General features: G+C 49.9%; 1 protein-coding gene across 4 annotated transcripts in view; it reads left to right on the top strand.

Moving 5' to 3' along the window:
- The window catches only part of PIP5K1A (phosphatidylinositol-4-phosphate 5-kinase type 1 alpha), a 46,020-nt gene extending 31,144 nt beyond the window's left edge, over window positions 1-14,876 (top strand). For 3 of the 4 annotated variants that reach the window (XM_029580467.1, XM_029580468.1, XM_029580470.1), the window contains 5 exons: window positions 141-278; window positions 411-540; window positions 852-905; window positions 4,859-4,940; window positions 11,579-14,876. In XM_029580467.1, the coding sequence (XP_029436327.1) occupies window positions 141-278; window positions 411-540; window positions 852-905; window positions 4,859-4,937 (401 nt within the window). In that variant the 3' untranslated portion in view covers window positions 4,938-4,940; window positions 11,579-14,876. The remainder of the gene's footprint in view (window positions 1-140; window positions 279-410; window positions 541-851; window positions 906-4,858; window positions 4,941-11,578) is intronic. The other variant, XM_029580469.1, reaches the window with a different exon arrangement.
- The last annotated feature ends 946 nt before the right edge of the window (window positions 14,877-15,822 follow it).

Here is a 15,822-nt window from a genome sequence, read left to right as displayed (position 1 = left end):
CACACATGGCATTCAGAGCATGACCCGTGCACATCTGTACTCTCAAGAAAGGTCCCCGTATTAACGTGTGTGAAAGGGATTAAAACAACTGGATTGCTTATATATATATATATATATATGTTTTATTTTTGGTCACAAAGTGAAGCCCTCTCCTTCCAAAAAGAGCCGAAGCATTCCGGGTGTTACCCGGCGGACAACGCAGGCGGAGATCCCTTCTCAGCTGCAGCTCGCTGGAGAAGCCAAGGCTCAGGTCACTACCGAAGCAGATGTGGAGCAAGGTTGGTGCCGCCTCGCCCAGGCCCCAGCACCACACAGTTTGGGCATGGACCCAGCAGCTGACTTTGCTCCTCCTGCCTGACACGCTGGGGCCCTGCTAATGTAGTCTGCCGCTTTTCCTCCCTCCCCCACAGGTGCACACCTTGGCCGCCCTGATCTGCTTCCTAGGACGCTGCTAGTTGATGAGGCTGCTGATGAATCCTTAGCGACGACCCTACCCACTTCCGGTCTGGGCAGTAGGCGGTTGAACTCCCCAACACGCCGGTGAGTTTGCTGGGGGGGAGGCACAGCTCTGCGGATGCCCAGCCCGGTGCGCAGGTATCTGTAGCAGCCGTCGGGAGCCATTCTTACCCTCCTGAGGTGTTTTGACCAGCATGGGGATGTGGTGGGAACTGCTGTAACCTCTTGGGAAAATATTTCCTGAGGACTTAGGAACTTTTATGTAGACTAGGTCGGAGGGATATTGGACACACACAAATAGATCTGGGGAGAGGATTCCAAGCTTTGTCAGCACAGGGCTCCTTTTTGGTTTTTCTTCAGGCCCTTTAATTTGTCCCCTTTTGGTATTCTTGTAGGTCTGTGGGTGTAGAGGTTCACAAGCAGGATGCAAAGTGCCCTTCCACCAGCAGGTGAGGGTTTCTTGGTATTTATTCCCATTTATGCAGGTGTGAAAGTCTCTCTCACCTCCAGAGAGCTTGCAGGTGGTTTGCAGGATCATGATGATCTCTCCATAACTAGAGAAGGCTGAGACTAAAATCTTACTGTGGTCATAGAGAGGAACGGAAAGGGAGATCACTAGGTCAGCTGTCATTCCCTGTACGTACCTGGATCAGTCCAGACTCCTGGGTTTATGCATCCGAGCCAGCAGATGAAGACAGAGTTTTACTGACACTGCCTTATAAGTCCCAGTGCCACCTGTAGTTCCTTAGTATTTCTCTGTCTCCAGCAGACGGAAGAGACTGTGATACCTGCAGTTCTACCTTTTTTTTTTTTTGGACTGGGTTCTTTTGAGCCTTCCTCCCGGGGGTTTTCTTTTTTTTTTTGGCCTGATAGGTCCAACTCTGTCCGGTTGAGGCGGACTGGTCAGGGATTGTCATCCTATTGTGATCCCCATCTGTGCACCCGGAGGGTGTACATCTGGTTGTCCAGATCCCTCCCCTCACGAGGCTGCTTTGGCGGCTGCAGGCTCACTGGGGGATTTTTTTTATTTTTTACCCTCTGGTTCTGTGACCTCCTATATTTTAGGACCCAGTTCCTAGGAGAGTTTGTCCTTCCTGGATCCTTCTCCATCTGGCACAGGGCATGCAACTAGAGATTCTGGATTGGGTGGTGGTCACCACAGACGCCAGCCTGGCCGGTTGGGGGGCAGTGTGCCAAACAAGTTCAGCACAGGGACAGTGGACAAAGACCCAAGCAGCGTGGCCGATCAATCGTCTGGAAACGAGAGCAGTATGGCTGGCACTCATACACTTCCTCCCTCTCATAAGAAATCGGGCAACCACGATGGTGTACATCAACCGCCAGGGCGGCACGAAGAGTCGACATGTTTCGCTGGAAACGGCCCACCTGATGTCGTGGGCGGAGAGGCATCTCACCCACCTGGCAGCCTCCCACATTGCGGGTGTGGACAACGTTCAGGCGGATTTCTTGAGTCGACAGCGATTGGATCCCGTGGAGTGGTCCCTCTCCGAAGAGGCAATGCAGCTTCTCATTCTTCGCTGGGGGACACCTCGTCTGGACCTTATGGCCACTCTTCACAACGCCAAGGCACCACGATTTTTCAGTCGCAGACTGGAGCACTGTGCAGAAGGCGTGGACGCTCTGGTGCTCCCCCGGCCACGTCATCTTCTTCTATACGTGTTTCCTCCGTGGCTACTAGTGGGCAAGGTACTCCGGAGGATAAAACTGCACCAGGGGCTTGTCATTCTGGTGGCCCCGGAATGGCCGCAACGTCCTTGGTTCGCGGACTTAGTCAATCTTGCCCTGGACGGCCCTCTACGCCTGGGACATCTTCCTTGCCTCCTGCACCAAGGGCCAGTGTTTTTCGACCAGGCAGAACGCTTCTGTCTTGTGGCCTGGCTTTTGAAAGGCGATGGCTTCAACGCAATGGATACCCTGACGCAGTAAGCACGACCCTTCTCAAGGCTCGGAAGACTTCAACCTCGGTCACCTACGTAAGGGTCTGGAAGGTGTTTGAATCCTGGTGCACCTCTTACGGCACTCGACCCAGAACCGCCTCTGTCTCAGATTCTCGCGTTCCTATAGGACGGCCTAGAGAAGGGACTCGCCTACAACTCTTTGCGAGTACAAGTTTCTGCTCTGAGCTCACGGATTCAGTTGCCCGACCATCTCTCACTTTTGTCTCACCCGGATATTGCCCACTTCATCTGCAGCCTCCGGTCCAGGATACCTGTCCTTCCTGGAACCTCAACCTGGTTCTCAAGATTCTGGCAGGTCCTCCCTTTGAGCCACTGCGCAACGCTACCATCAAGGATCTCAAGCTCAAGACGGTCTTCCTGGTGGCCATTTGTTCTGCACGCAGGGTTTCAGAACTACAAGCGCTGTCATGCAGGGAGCCTTATCTCCCTTTTACTGACTCGGGGGTCTCCTTACGTACAGTGCCTTCCTCCCTACCCAAGGTGGTCTTGGCATTTCATTTGAATCAGACGGTAGAACTTCCGACAAGTCACGATCTCTTGTCACCTGGATGTCAAGCGCAGCCTGATTGCTATTTGGAGGTCACCAAAGACTTTTGGGTTTCGGACCACTTGTTTGTCCTTTGGTCGGGACCAAAGAAGGGCTCTAGGACTACGAAGACAACTATTGCCAGATGGCTCAAGGAAGCCATTGTAGCGGCATACATTGGAGCGGGGCGACCACCTCCTTTGAATGTCAAAGCTCATTCCCTTCGATCTCAGGCGGCATCCTGGGCAGAAAGCCAGTCTGTCTCCCCCCAGGAGATTTGCCGGGCGGTGACCTGGAAATCTTTGCAAGACATTATCGTCTACACCTCCAGTCGTCAACCTCAGGGTATTTTGGCGACCGTGTCATTCGAGCAGGGCTTTCAGGGGCCCACCCTATGTAGGGAAGCTTTGGTACATCCCACCGTCTGGACTGATCCTGGTACGTACAGGGAAAAGAAAATTATTCCTTATCTGCTAATTTTCGTTCCTGTAGTACCATGGATCAGTCCAGATGCCCTCCCTAATAATTTTGGGGTTGGGGTCTTGCCCTGCTCGATCTGCCCTTCTGATTTCTCTATTCTGGTTATTCTATCTGGTTTCACCTCGGTTTCTTTGAGGCTGTTCTACAGTTCTTTTTGCAAGTTCAAGTTGGGGCGCCAGTTGCCTTAGTTACAGATACATCTCTTGATTAGTAAGCTTGATCCATCCTTTTCTGTTTTCTGGCTTGGATATTCTCTATACTGAGGACTCGCAGAGGGTGCACTGGTTTATATGTCAGCACCCTCCGTAGCCTTGTCTGACTCCATCTGCTGGACGGGGGACATAACCCACCGTCTGGACTGATCTATGATACTACAGGAACGAAAATTAGCAGGTAAGGAATAATTTTCTTCTTTTCCATCTGTCGATGTTTCCGTTCCACATGCGAAGGAACTCAAAACGATTAGATGTTCGTCGAGCTCTATTGCGCTATCTTGAGGTGACAAACTATTTGTGGAGCAGCGCGAGACGAGGTTATAATGCTTCTAAGGCTATTATTGCGCGCTGGTTTAAAGAAGCAATTGCTTTCACGTACGTTACGGCTGGTAAGGTAGTTCTGGAGGGTTTACGTGCTTATTCTTCGCGATCGCAGGCGACCTCCTGGGCGGAGGCGCAGTTGGTGTCTCCTCAGGAGATTTGCGCAACGCTATCGTTTGGATGTGGGAGATTCTGGTTCTCCTTCATTTGGCGAGAGTGTTCTGCGAGAGGGACTCTCTAGGTCCCACCCTGAGTAGGGATGCTTTTGTACATCCCAGGAGTCTGGACTGATCCGGGTACGTACGGGGAAAGGAGAATTGGTCCTTCCTGTAGTACCATAGATCAGTCCAGAACCTGCCCGTTTTCTAAGAGGTGGAGAGTCGCCCGCTCAGCTCTTGATTGGTTATGAATTCAGTTCTGTTTGATATACATTTCATAGTTTTACAATATGTTTGCGTTGCGTGTTTTTTGTGTGAGGGCCTTTTCTGCTTTATGCTTGGGTACAGACAGATCTATACTGAGGGGACTGCAGGTGGCACTGGGGCTTATAAGGCAGTGTCAGTAAAACTTTCTCTGTCTCCATCTGCTGGCTCATATGCATAAACCCAGGAGTCTGGACTGATCCGTGGTACTACAGGAGCGAAAGTTAGCAGGTAAGAACCAGTTTTCCTTTCTGCTACTCAAGCCTGACCAGCATCCTGGGAGAGATTCTGTCCAGCCCAGGCTGCTGCATTTTGAGGTCTTTGCTGAAACGGCACTGTAAAGGAAATGCTGGTGTGTCTGCAGAGCCCTGGGGCGCTGCACAGTGAGATTCTTGAACTCTTTTTTTTTTTCACTGCCCACAGCATGCATTTTTAACATTTCCTTTTCTGTGCCTGTAGAGACTCGCTGAGTCCTTGCACCGAATCAGTTGAAGACGAGGACAGAAGTGCAGAAGATTTGCAGGAGACTGAGATCTGATAGGTGAGTGCATCACTAGAGCTTAACGTGGAGTACCAGGTCAGTACTGGAAGGGATTAACTTTGAAGGAGGGGGATGGTGACTGTCAGGGAACGAACACTGCTCAAAACAGAGGTCGTCATTCTGTCTCACAGGGCCAAACTTTCCCCTCTACTCAGCGACTGCAACAGTTTTTATTTACTTTCCAATGTAGGTAAAGAAAATCTGAGACCACTGCACCAATAATTGTATTATATGAACCACTGACTGCTCAGTAGAGCATTCGCTTAAGACAGGTCATGGGCTCTTGTCTAAACCAATGCATGCTCTTTATCATCTGTTTTGTACCTGATAGTCTCCTCCTGGGCTGGGGTTTGACAGCAATGAACTGGGGATATTTCTCCTGTTTTTATATCCTTGCTCAATGGGACCATGCCATGAATGGGGGTAGTGCACCAAGGCTCCTGCCAGAGTGCTGTTATAAATTGGACACATGTTTCCTGAACATACCCAGATCAGTCCGGACAAGTGGCTTTATGCATCCCTACCAGCAGATGGAGGCAGAGAACAAAATCTTTGAGGCACTGCTACCTAACCAAGAATGCCACCTGCAGCCCCTCAGTATTTCTCTGTCTCCAGCAGATGGTAGAGGTGCAAACCTGCAGTCCTGACTGATCTGGAGTTTGGAGATTTGGATCTGCTCCCCATGGTGCCAGGTTCCTTCAGGTTGAGCTGGGTGAACGAGGGGTTAGATACCCCTGGCTGTTGCAGCCTGCTAGCTCCAGGGCCCCTAATAGCCAGGGGACTGGCTCCCTCTTCATGCCCCGAGGTCCCCTCCTGTCCACTGCTGGCTCTCTCAGGAAAGTATCCACTTTGGGGTTCTTGTTCGGTTTTTTTTTGGTTTTTTTTTTGTTAGTTAAGCTTTGTTTATTAAAAATAAAAAAAGGGGGTAAAAGAGTCGGAGTTTGGAGAGGTTCCATCCAGGAGAATCGGCCATCAGCCTGCGGTGCAGAGCTGTGGGCAGCCGAGCTACGGAGCTGCTGGTGTAGGTAAGGGAGTGGGAGCGGCGTGTGCCGGTATGGGATCGCTGAATTTTCCCCAGCGGGGGAGGGGGGGAGAGGTGTGTCTGTGGGCTGCTTTTGGCGCATGCGGTGTTATTGCCATGCACCCTCAGTGTTGGTGCGTCTTGGCTGCCATGTGGTGCAGCCTACCTTGCAGCGGAGCGCGTGTGCATGGCAGTGCGAGTGCGATCGGGCCTGGTGGCTAAGAAGCCGCGCATGGAGGCCTGTAGGGCCTGCAGGATTTGGTCAGCCCAACTGAACTCCCTTTCTCTGTGCACTGCTTGTGCTTCAGTGGGAGAGGGATCCTCCGCTAAGAGGCCTAAGGTCAGGAGGGCTCCTCGCTCTGTGGGGGTATCCGCTTCCATTGTTCCTGATGGGGATCGCAGCCGGGGGGGGGGGGGGGTTCCAGCCGGCTGAGAATCTGGTGACTCTCTCTCTCTCTCTCTCTCTCTCCTGCGGGGTGGGAGCTCGAGGATGGACATGAGGAGGGAGCGGATTCAGAGTCCAGTAGTCCTGAGCAGGCGTTTTGAGGGCCTGCGGGGCTTTTTCTCCCGGGTTTGTCTTGCTCATGCATGAGGCCTTTCTGGATAGGAAGGCAGGTGAGCAGAGACCTAAGGAGAGGACTTCACGGCCATCCAAGAGACCTCGGCTGGCTTCAGCGGGTTCCTCTGGCAAGCACTTGGGGTTGCGTGCTGCTCGTGCGAAGCTTGACCCCAGAGTTCTGGAGGACTCTGATGCGCTGCAAGAGGATGCGGCTTCCCCTCCAGCAGTGGATCCGGTGAGGATCAGAACCCAGATCCGGATGTGAGCAAGGACGATCTGGACCTCGCTGAGGGGACCGGGGCTGACGGAGGTGACCCTTGGGTGGTTCGCCTGTTTAAAAAGGAGGAGCTTTGGCCTCTCATCCCCCAGGTGTTGGAGAAGTTGGGGGTAAAGCTGACTCAGGAGGAGACTGTTAACGAGGGCATCAATCTGCTCCTGGATGGTTTGCAGGGGCCACCTGGTGCTTTCTCCCATCCCAAAGAACATTCAGAACCTCATTATCTGGGAGTGGGATTTCCCGGAGGTGGGCTTTAAGGTCAGGAGGGTGATGGCAAAGCTTTATCCTTTTGTGGAGGAGCATTTGGATCGCCTTAAAATGCTTAAGGTGGATGCGGCGGTTTCAGCAGTGACCAATAAGACAATTCCAGTGGCGGAGTCCATTGCTCTGAAGGATGACCAGGATCACAAATTGGAAATGCAATTTAAAGTGCATGTTTGAAATGTCAGCCTTAAGTCTCTGGGCTGCGGTGAATGCTAGCATGATGCAGCGCGCTTGCTTATGTTGGATTCAGAAGCTGCAGGAGCAGGCATCATCAGGTGTGCTATTCCCCGCTCAGGCGGCAGGGCTGGAAGCGGGGGTGGCCTGTGTGACAGATGCTTTGAATGATCTGGTACGTACTTCGTCTAGGAGCATGGTCTTGGTGGTGGCAGCGCGCCAGCTTCTGTGGCTGTGCAGTTGGTTGGCGGAAATGTGGTCCAAGACACAGTTATGCAATCTTCCCTTTAAGGGGAAGCTGCTCTTTGGGGAGGATCTTTATCAGCTGATGAAGTCCTTGGGGGAAACCAAGGGCAATAGACTGCCGGAGGACAAGAAGGGCAATAAGGTCTTCCCGTCCCGCTATCGCTTTCGCGAGTCGAGGAGGTTCCGGTCCGGGAGAGGGTCTTCCTCCTCTGGTTCTAAGCAGTTATCAGGTCGTCAGCAGTCCTTTTGGGGAGCAGGCAGGTCCTCCAGAGGCGGCTCTGGTCAGGGGGCCAGAGGGAGTAAACAATCCCAATGAAGCTAAGCTTGCTCACTCCTCGCTGGCGGCAGTAGGGTGCAGGTTGTCCACTTGTTATGAGGCGTGGGTAAAGATTACCTCGAACCGGTGGGTGCTGGAAGTTGTAAGAGATGGTTACACCTTAGAATTTTCTCGGCCGCTCAGGGACGCCTTTCTGGAGTCCCACTGCTCTTCTCGAAACAAACAAACTGTAGAGGGGACTCTGCAAAGGTTAAGAAGCATGGAGGCAATAGTTCCGGTGCCGCTGGGCGAGCAGGGGGGGAAGGTACTCTATTTTGTGGTTCCAAAAAAGGGCACCTTCCGTTCCATCTTGGATCTGCAAAAGGTGCCGCGCTTTCAGATGGAGACGCGCACAGCAGTTGTTGCGATCCGCAAAGGAGCGTTCCTGGCGTCTTTGGATCTCACCGAGGCTTATCTGCCTATCCCCATTTGGAAAGACCATCAGATGTTCCTGCGGTTCAAAGTGCTGGGTCAGCATTTCCAGTTTCAGGCTCTTCCCTTTGGGCTAGCCACGGCTCCTCAAACCTTCACAAAGGTGATGGTGGTAGCGGCAGCCTTGAGGAGAGAAGGGATTTTGGTCCACCCATACCTGGACGATTGACTCATTCTGGCCAAGACGGAAGAGGAGTGTGCTCGTTCGGTGCAGCAAGTGAATACCCTAAACTCCTTGGGATGGGTGACCAATGTGGCAAAGAGCCACCTGATTCCATTGCAATCTCTGGAGTACCTAGGAGCCCACTTTGATACCCTGAGGGGCAGGGTGTATCTGTCAGCGGACAGGTTGTCGAAATTGCAGGAGCAAATAACCTGGCTTCTACGCCTCCCAGTTCCCAGGATCTGGTATTACTTACAGGTTCTGAGTTCCATGGCTTTGACGTTGGATCTGGTTCCGTGGTCTTTGCTCACATGCATCCGCTGCAGAGGGTGTTGTTGTCCCGGTGGGATCCAATGCCGGAGCAATATTTTATCTCATTGCCTCTTCTGAAGGAATCCAGGTCCAGTCTAGCGTGGTAGCTGGTGAGGTGCAGTATGGAAAGAGGAAAGGACCTCAAAGTTCCAGATTGGGTGGTGGTGACTATGGACGCCAGTCTCAGGGGCTAGGGAGCAGTGTGCCTGGGTGGTTCGACCGATGGTCTCTGGTCATTGGTGGGGAAGGCCTGATCTATTAATTGGAGACGAAAGCGGTGCAGAAGGCCCTGGAGGTGTTTCTGCCCCTGGTCCAGGGTCAAATGGTTCAAGTAATCTTGGAAAATGTGACAATAGTGGCGTACATCAACCGCCAAGGAGGAACAAAGAGTCATGTGATGGCTCGGGAAGCTCAGCTGCTGTTTGTGTGGGCGGAGCGTCACCTAGAGGGAATTGCGGCCTCCCACATAGGAGGAGTAGACAATGTGCAGGCGGATTTCCTAAGCAGACAACAGCTGGATCCTGGGGAGTGGGAGCTGTCCCCAGAAGCCTGGAATCACATTTGTACTAGATGGAGTATTCCTCAGCTGGATCTCTTGGCAACGCGAGCCAATGCAAAGACGACAAGATTCTTCAGTCACAGAAGGGAAGTCAGTGCGGTAGGACTAGATGCTCTAGTGTGCCTGTGACGGGGATCCTTCTGTATGCTTCCTCCGTGGCCACTCATAGGGCGAGTGCTAAGGCACATAGAAGCGCATCCAGGGTCAGTGATTCTGGTGGCGCCGGAGTGGTGGGCTTGTCCATATTTTGCGGACTTGCTGCATCTGGCAGTGGAAGGACCTCTTCCCCTGGCTCATTTGCAGGGGTTGCTACAGCAAGGTCCCGTATTCTCGGATCGAGAGGATCGCTTTTGTCTCACAGCTTGGCTTTTGAGAGGCGGCAGTTGCACATGCAGGGATATTCAGAGCCATTTATTTCTGCCCTTCTACTTCCATGGCTTATGTCAGGGTTTGGAAGGTTTTTGAGTCCTGGTGTGTTCAGCAGCAGCTGGATCCTCTGGTGGCATCTGTTCCACATATTTTGTCCTTTCTTCAGCAGGGCTTGGCCAAGGGTTTGGCTTATAGTTCACTGCGGGTCTAGGTTTCTGCCTTGGGTTGTCTCGGGCAAGGTGCAGAGCAAGCCTTTGGCCTCTCATCCGGATGTCGTCAGTTTCCTGAAGGGGGGTGAAGCATGCGAGACCTCAGATTCGAAAGGTGTGTCCAGATTGGAACCTCAATTTAGTTTTATGGGTCCTTTGTGAGGCCTCCTTTGGGACGAGCTTCTTCGAAGGACCTTACGTTGAAGATGGTTTTTCTGGTGGCAATTTGTTCAGCCAGGCGAATCTCTGAGCTTCAGGCTCTGTCTTGCCGCAAACCATTCTTGCGGATTTCTATCAACAAAGTGTCCTTGCTATGGTGCCTTCTTTTTTTGCTGAAAGTGGTTTCTGCCTTCCATGGAAACTTACCAGGGTTTCCAGAGTGGTCTCAAGATTCTGCAGAGGATAGAGATCTCTGTCTTCTAGATGTTCGGCATGCCCTGTTGCATTATTTGAATGTCATGAATTCCTTTAGGTGATGGGGACCATCTTCATGGTGGTCGGTGGAGCGAAGAAAGGGGAGAAAGTGTTGAAAGTTACTTTGGCCCGTTGGTTGAAAGAGGCTATTTGTTCAGCTTATATTTGTAAGTGTCACGCCATCTTGACTGGTCTTAAAGCGCATTCCACTAGAGCACAAGCAGCCTCTTGGGTGGAGTGTCTGTTGATGTCTCCCCAAGAGATATGTAGGGCCGCAGTGTGATCCTCACGTCATACTTTCACCAAGCATTACTGGTTGGATGTTAGGGCGCTGGAGGATGCGACTTTCGGTGAAAGTGTGAGAGTGGGTCTTTCGGGTTCCCGCCCAGTGTAGGGTTGATTTTGGTACATTCCTCTTGTCTGGATTGATGTATGTTCAGGAAAGGAAAATTTGGTTCTTGCCTGCTAATTTTTGCTCCTGTAATAACACGGATCAGGCCAGAGACCCGCCCCGGTATTTCTGCCGAAAGACTGATTTTCCTGGTATTTATCCACTGCATTTCAAAGATTTTTTTCTTTCAATTGGAACAGTTAAGTTTTGTTGAGTTTAGTAGTTGACAGGATGATGTTGGTGCTGGAGTTTGGTACTCTCCAGTTCAGGGGAATCCAACCCTGGGGTTTCTAGTCTGCCCTGGTATAGGGGAATGGTTTCTAATCTTGGCATGGGTACAGGTCAATACTGAGGGACTGCAGGTGGCACTTTAGGTTATGTAGCAGTGCCTCAAAGTTTTTGTTCCCTGCCTCCATCTGCTGGTAGGGATGCAGAAACCCACTTGTCTTGACTGATCTGTGGTATTACGGGAACAAAAATTGGCAGGCAAGCACCAATTTTCCTTTACAGAAGCAGCTGGTAATAGAAAGCAATAATTTCTCATCCATGCAGTACACAGTGAACCACAAGGCTGTCCAGAACTGCTTCCATGGACTTCCTTAGTTTTAAAGTGGGGGTGAGCAAACCTTTTTGCCTAGAGCCACATTGGGGATGGGTGCTGTATAACAGGCTGGGAGGATGGAGGGAAGAAGACAAGTCCTAATCCCAGAGTGCTACCTGGCCCAGCAGCCCTTGCCTGTTCCCAACACAGGCGAACAGCAGCAGGCATTTGGCGCAACCTTGCTCCTCCCAGCCTCTGTGCTTCTCTGGAGATGGGGCCCAAATATGGATCTGTTCCCAAGGGTCAGATCCAAGTTCTTAGGCCATACTGTACAGTGCTATAGATATGATCTAGTGTGTGTTACCTAACTGTAAATGTTGTCTCTTGGCAGGGAGGAGATTCCACCAGATGTGAAGTCACCCCAGCCTTGCACTCTACGGATTCCGGGTCATTTGGCCTCTGTCGCTGGATTTGCCACGTACAAGGGAAGCGCTAGAAATTGGAACGCCGGACAGACTTGGGTCTCTGCGGGGAGCACGTTTTAAAGATTCCCCCCCCCATGCCTGAAACATTTCAGGCACAGTTCGGTTGCACCCGTGCAGCTTGAAAGCGGAAACAGTTGAGGCGGAGAGAAAACTTTCCTCTGGCTCCCTCTCCTCACTGAGCCTGGCTGGAGTGTCCATCCTTTTGCGCTGTCTGTCTGAGTGACAGGACTGAAACAGAAGTTTGAGTGTAGAAGGTCCCAAGAGAAACACTTAAGAACTTCAGAAACTGTAGTCCAGAACCTCCCTCCTGGGCTTTACACAGCTGATTCCCCCATCCCGGAGGGAGACTTAAAAGAAAAATAGCTTTTCTGGATCTTGTTTTTTAATCCATATGTAAATAATTTGCATTCAAGGAGGTTACTTTGTTTTATTAGACCTGACAAAGAAAGCGGTCTAGTTTTTATTTATTTTCTTTTTTTTTTTAAGAAGGGGAGGGGGAAAAGATGTTTGAGTGCTATTTCCGGAGCCAAGGTGAAGACAGCGGCCTCTGAGGTGGGAAACGGAGTCTTAAGCTGCCTGCATTTGTCTGTCACGTGACTTTCACAGAGAGCATACACCCTTCCACCTGCCCCTCGGCAGCACAGACTGACATCACCAGGCCTTAATTACAGACATCCCTCTTGGGGAGGAATATCCATAGCTCCCACCATCTCTCCTTGGTTTTTCTTTCAGGTGCCTGAAAAGAAGTTAGAAAGGGTTGCGTGGTCCTGGTGCTTAAAGCTGCTAAACTCAGCAAGTGGACCAAATCTGTGGTAGCTGTGGCCTGTGGACTATTACTGAAGGTCCCTCCATTTGAGGGAGGGATGGCAACTCTGTGGAAGCAGGAGAGATCCCTTCCATACAATCTGTTATCTAGCTGAGGGTGACAAAGGGCTCTCTACAGCTGGTGGGCAGCAATCTGAACAAATATTAAATACTTAACCATGCCAGTGTTTCCTGTAATGTTGCTGCCTGCTCTTTCTGCATTTTAACACAAAGCTGAGCTGAGAAAAACATTTTAGGTTTTGTTTTTTTTTTGGATGAAATTCTAACTTAAACCCAGTGGCTGCCTTTCCATGATGCACTGTGCAAAGAAGCTTAGTGTCCTTTGCTTATGCAGAGAGGAGAAAGAGGAGGGGATTAAACATAGTGCTTCCAATGTGTCACTTCTCCCCTCTCTGCTGGAATGTCAGGAGTGTCTGATAACACTTAGTGGTAGTGACACATGGGTCTGTGATAGCTGGGGGAGGGGGTAGTATTGGATCTGTCAAGTTAAGTTTCAATAAGAGGAAGGATAGGTGCATTTAGCAGCCATTAAAGTTAAGCAGTGATTGACTTGGTTCCAGTGTAAATGTTGGTATTTGTTACTGATATCTTTATCAGTAAAATCAATACTGATCAGGCATCCTTCTTTTAAAGGACATTGTTATGGAATCTGGATCGTGGCCCCATTGCTCTGCTGCTCTTCAGTCCAGCTTCCCTGTCACTTTGCTTAAAAATGGATTTCTAAAATATTTATACCCAAGTTTACCTGCCCTTTACCTCAGGGATTTGCTCACTCACCTACATAAGCTGTACCTCTTGTGGGGATTTGCCATTTCTTAGTTTAGCTTTGTATATTAAAATGGTTTTACGTTAGATGCGAGGAATGTGTGAGTGCTTGGGCCAGTCATCTTTGCATGACTAATAAATGCACCCCCTCTTGCTATGGATTTGGACCCTTTTCAGGAAGCACTCAGCATAGCTGACCATGGAGCATTTCCTTTAGCATTGCTGCTGTCTCCCACTGCAGGTCCCTCTGTGCTAGGGACCTGCCTGTATTAGATTTGCCTTTTCTTGCCAGATTCAGTTATAAGTAGTATGTTTTTTTTTAAAGAGGAAGGAATCAAAAGTTCTCAATTCTGGGTTTTTTTTCTTTTTTTTTGGTATGTAGTATTTATGAAAGTTGTATTTATCTTATTCGGGAACTAGTAACTCATAAGCAGGAGGGGTTAGCACACATATACATGTATATATAAATAAGCCTAATTTGGATTTGTTTATAAAAGAGCACTCATGGATAGACCTGTTATGTTAGAATCATTGTGTTCTCTGTTCTTTAATCCCTTTTTGTGGAGGCTCCAGGAGGTGGCATTTTGAAACGTTGTGCTCTCTATTACACCATGAATCCAGCATAGTATGACAAACGAGGGAATGTGAACCCCTCTATTACTATTCTTCCAGTACAGAAAGCCTATTCTGCTGCATTTCTGCAGGGGCTTTGGTTTTATTCATGGTAGGAGTTTAGTAGCATGATGGAGTAGCGACCCTTCTTTTTTTGGTTACCTTTTCTTCAAAGGAAAAGAGAATGAATTGCAAGCACATGTGATCAAAATGTTTAATTACTCATAACCTTTCTTATATATCAGGGAAAAAAAAGGGTAAACCCTGGATAAGCATCTTACTAGGCTAATAGCAGCAGGCTCACTTATAAGGCAAGTGCACCTGAGGCTGGAAAAGGAATATCTTTGAGGGAGGAAAGAGATGGATAGTTACGGTTGCAACTGTTATACAGCAGATCGCTTATGGTGAAATATGACCAAGTGTGTGTATTACTATTATGGAACAAGATTTCAGCTTGGACAAAAAGTGGATTGCTTTATATGCCTGCAGGTTGTAGCCTGGATGCTATATTTGTGGGAAGAGAAAATTGAAATGATCATGTTAGCTCTTAAGGATTAGTCATGTACTTTCTGAATCATTAAGAAGGCCTGTTACAAAAACAAGTTAATCTGTTACAAGAAGCCCTGGACATTTTTCTCCCCTTAAGGTAAAGTGTTGGAAGTTGCTGCTGATTCGTTTGAAACAGTTGAAAATGGCTGAAATAGGAAAAAGAAATAAAAAAAGGGGGATTCTAAGGCTGCTGCCTAAAGGTTGTCTAATGCAGAATATGCTGAGTAAACTGACAGTTATTATTAACTACTTCTGGAAAAGATGTCATCGTTCTGCTCTGGTTTTAGGCCTACGTATTTGCAGTGGTGCCAGTTCACTCGCCTTTGCAGTATCATGTTTGTTGTACTGACAGGCCCTGATCGCATACCCGCTGTTGGAGGAATACGCAGCATTGTGAATACACTTGTTGAGGTTGTCGTGAAGTTTAATAAAAAAAAATCTGAACCACCTCTACCTTGGTTCCTGTATTGTGTGGCATTAATTGTGTATGGGGAAGAGAGAAGCAGCAGATTCAGACTTGCACCTTACAAAAACTAAGTCATTCCTGCGCGGTGCCTGACGGCTATCCAGCGCTAGTAATGCATTGCAAGAAGCCCTCCCTCCCTGCAATCATTCAGGTCGATCCAGTAAAGTGTGCTCCGTCGGAGCGCACTGTCACCCTGCTCTGGACGCGTGTTTTTCCCTTACCCCTTATTCAGTAAGGGGAGGAAAACACGCGGCCCACCCGCGGCACCTAATAGCGCCCTCAACATGCAAATGCATGTTGATGGCCCTATTAGGTATTCCCGAGCGATCCAGTAAGTAAAATGTGCAGCCAAGCCGCACATTTTACTCTAAGAAATTAGCGCCGCCCAAAGGTCGGCGCTAATTTCTTCCGGCGCCAGGGAAGTGCACAGAAAAGCAGTAAAAACTGCTTTTCTGTGCACCCTCCGACTTAATATCATAGCGATATTAAGTTGGAGGTCCCCAAAAGTAAAAAAAAAGTAAAAAAAAAATAAAAAAATTTTGAATTCGGCCCGCGGCTGTCGGGCCGAAAACCGGACGCTCAATTTTGCCGGCGTCCGGTTTCCGAGCCCGTGGCTGTCAGCGGGCTCGAGAACCGACGCCGGCAAAATTGAGCGTCGGCTGTCAAACCCGCTGACAGCCGCCGCTCCAGGCCAAAAGGAGGCGCTAGGGACGCGCTAGTGTCCCTAGCGCCTCTTTTTCCTCGTTTGCACCGCGTCGCCTAATTTAAATACTGGATCGCGCGCGCCGGGAGAGCGGGCGTTAGTCCGCTCTCCCACGGACTTTACTGGATCGAGCTGATTGTTTGCCTCTGCCTAACGCATGGAGCGGTGCAGGAGTAGTTTCCCACCCCCGTAATGTTCTGGTGGGGTGGTAGCAGGCTGCTTTCCCTTCA

Source organism: Rhinatrema bivittatum, chromosome 16 (assembly GCF_901001135.1).
Source record: "Rhinatrema bivittatum chromosome 16, aRhiBiv1.1, whole genome shotgun sequence".
Lineage (NCBI taxonomy): Eukaryota > Metazoa > Chordata > Amphibia > Gymnophiona > Rhinatrematidae > Rhinatrema > Rhinatrema bivittatum.
Note: the sequence above shows the minus strand (reverse complement) of the source record. Positions and strands in the feature narration are given on the sequence as shown.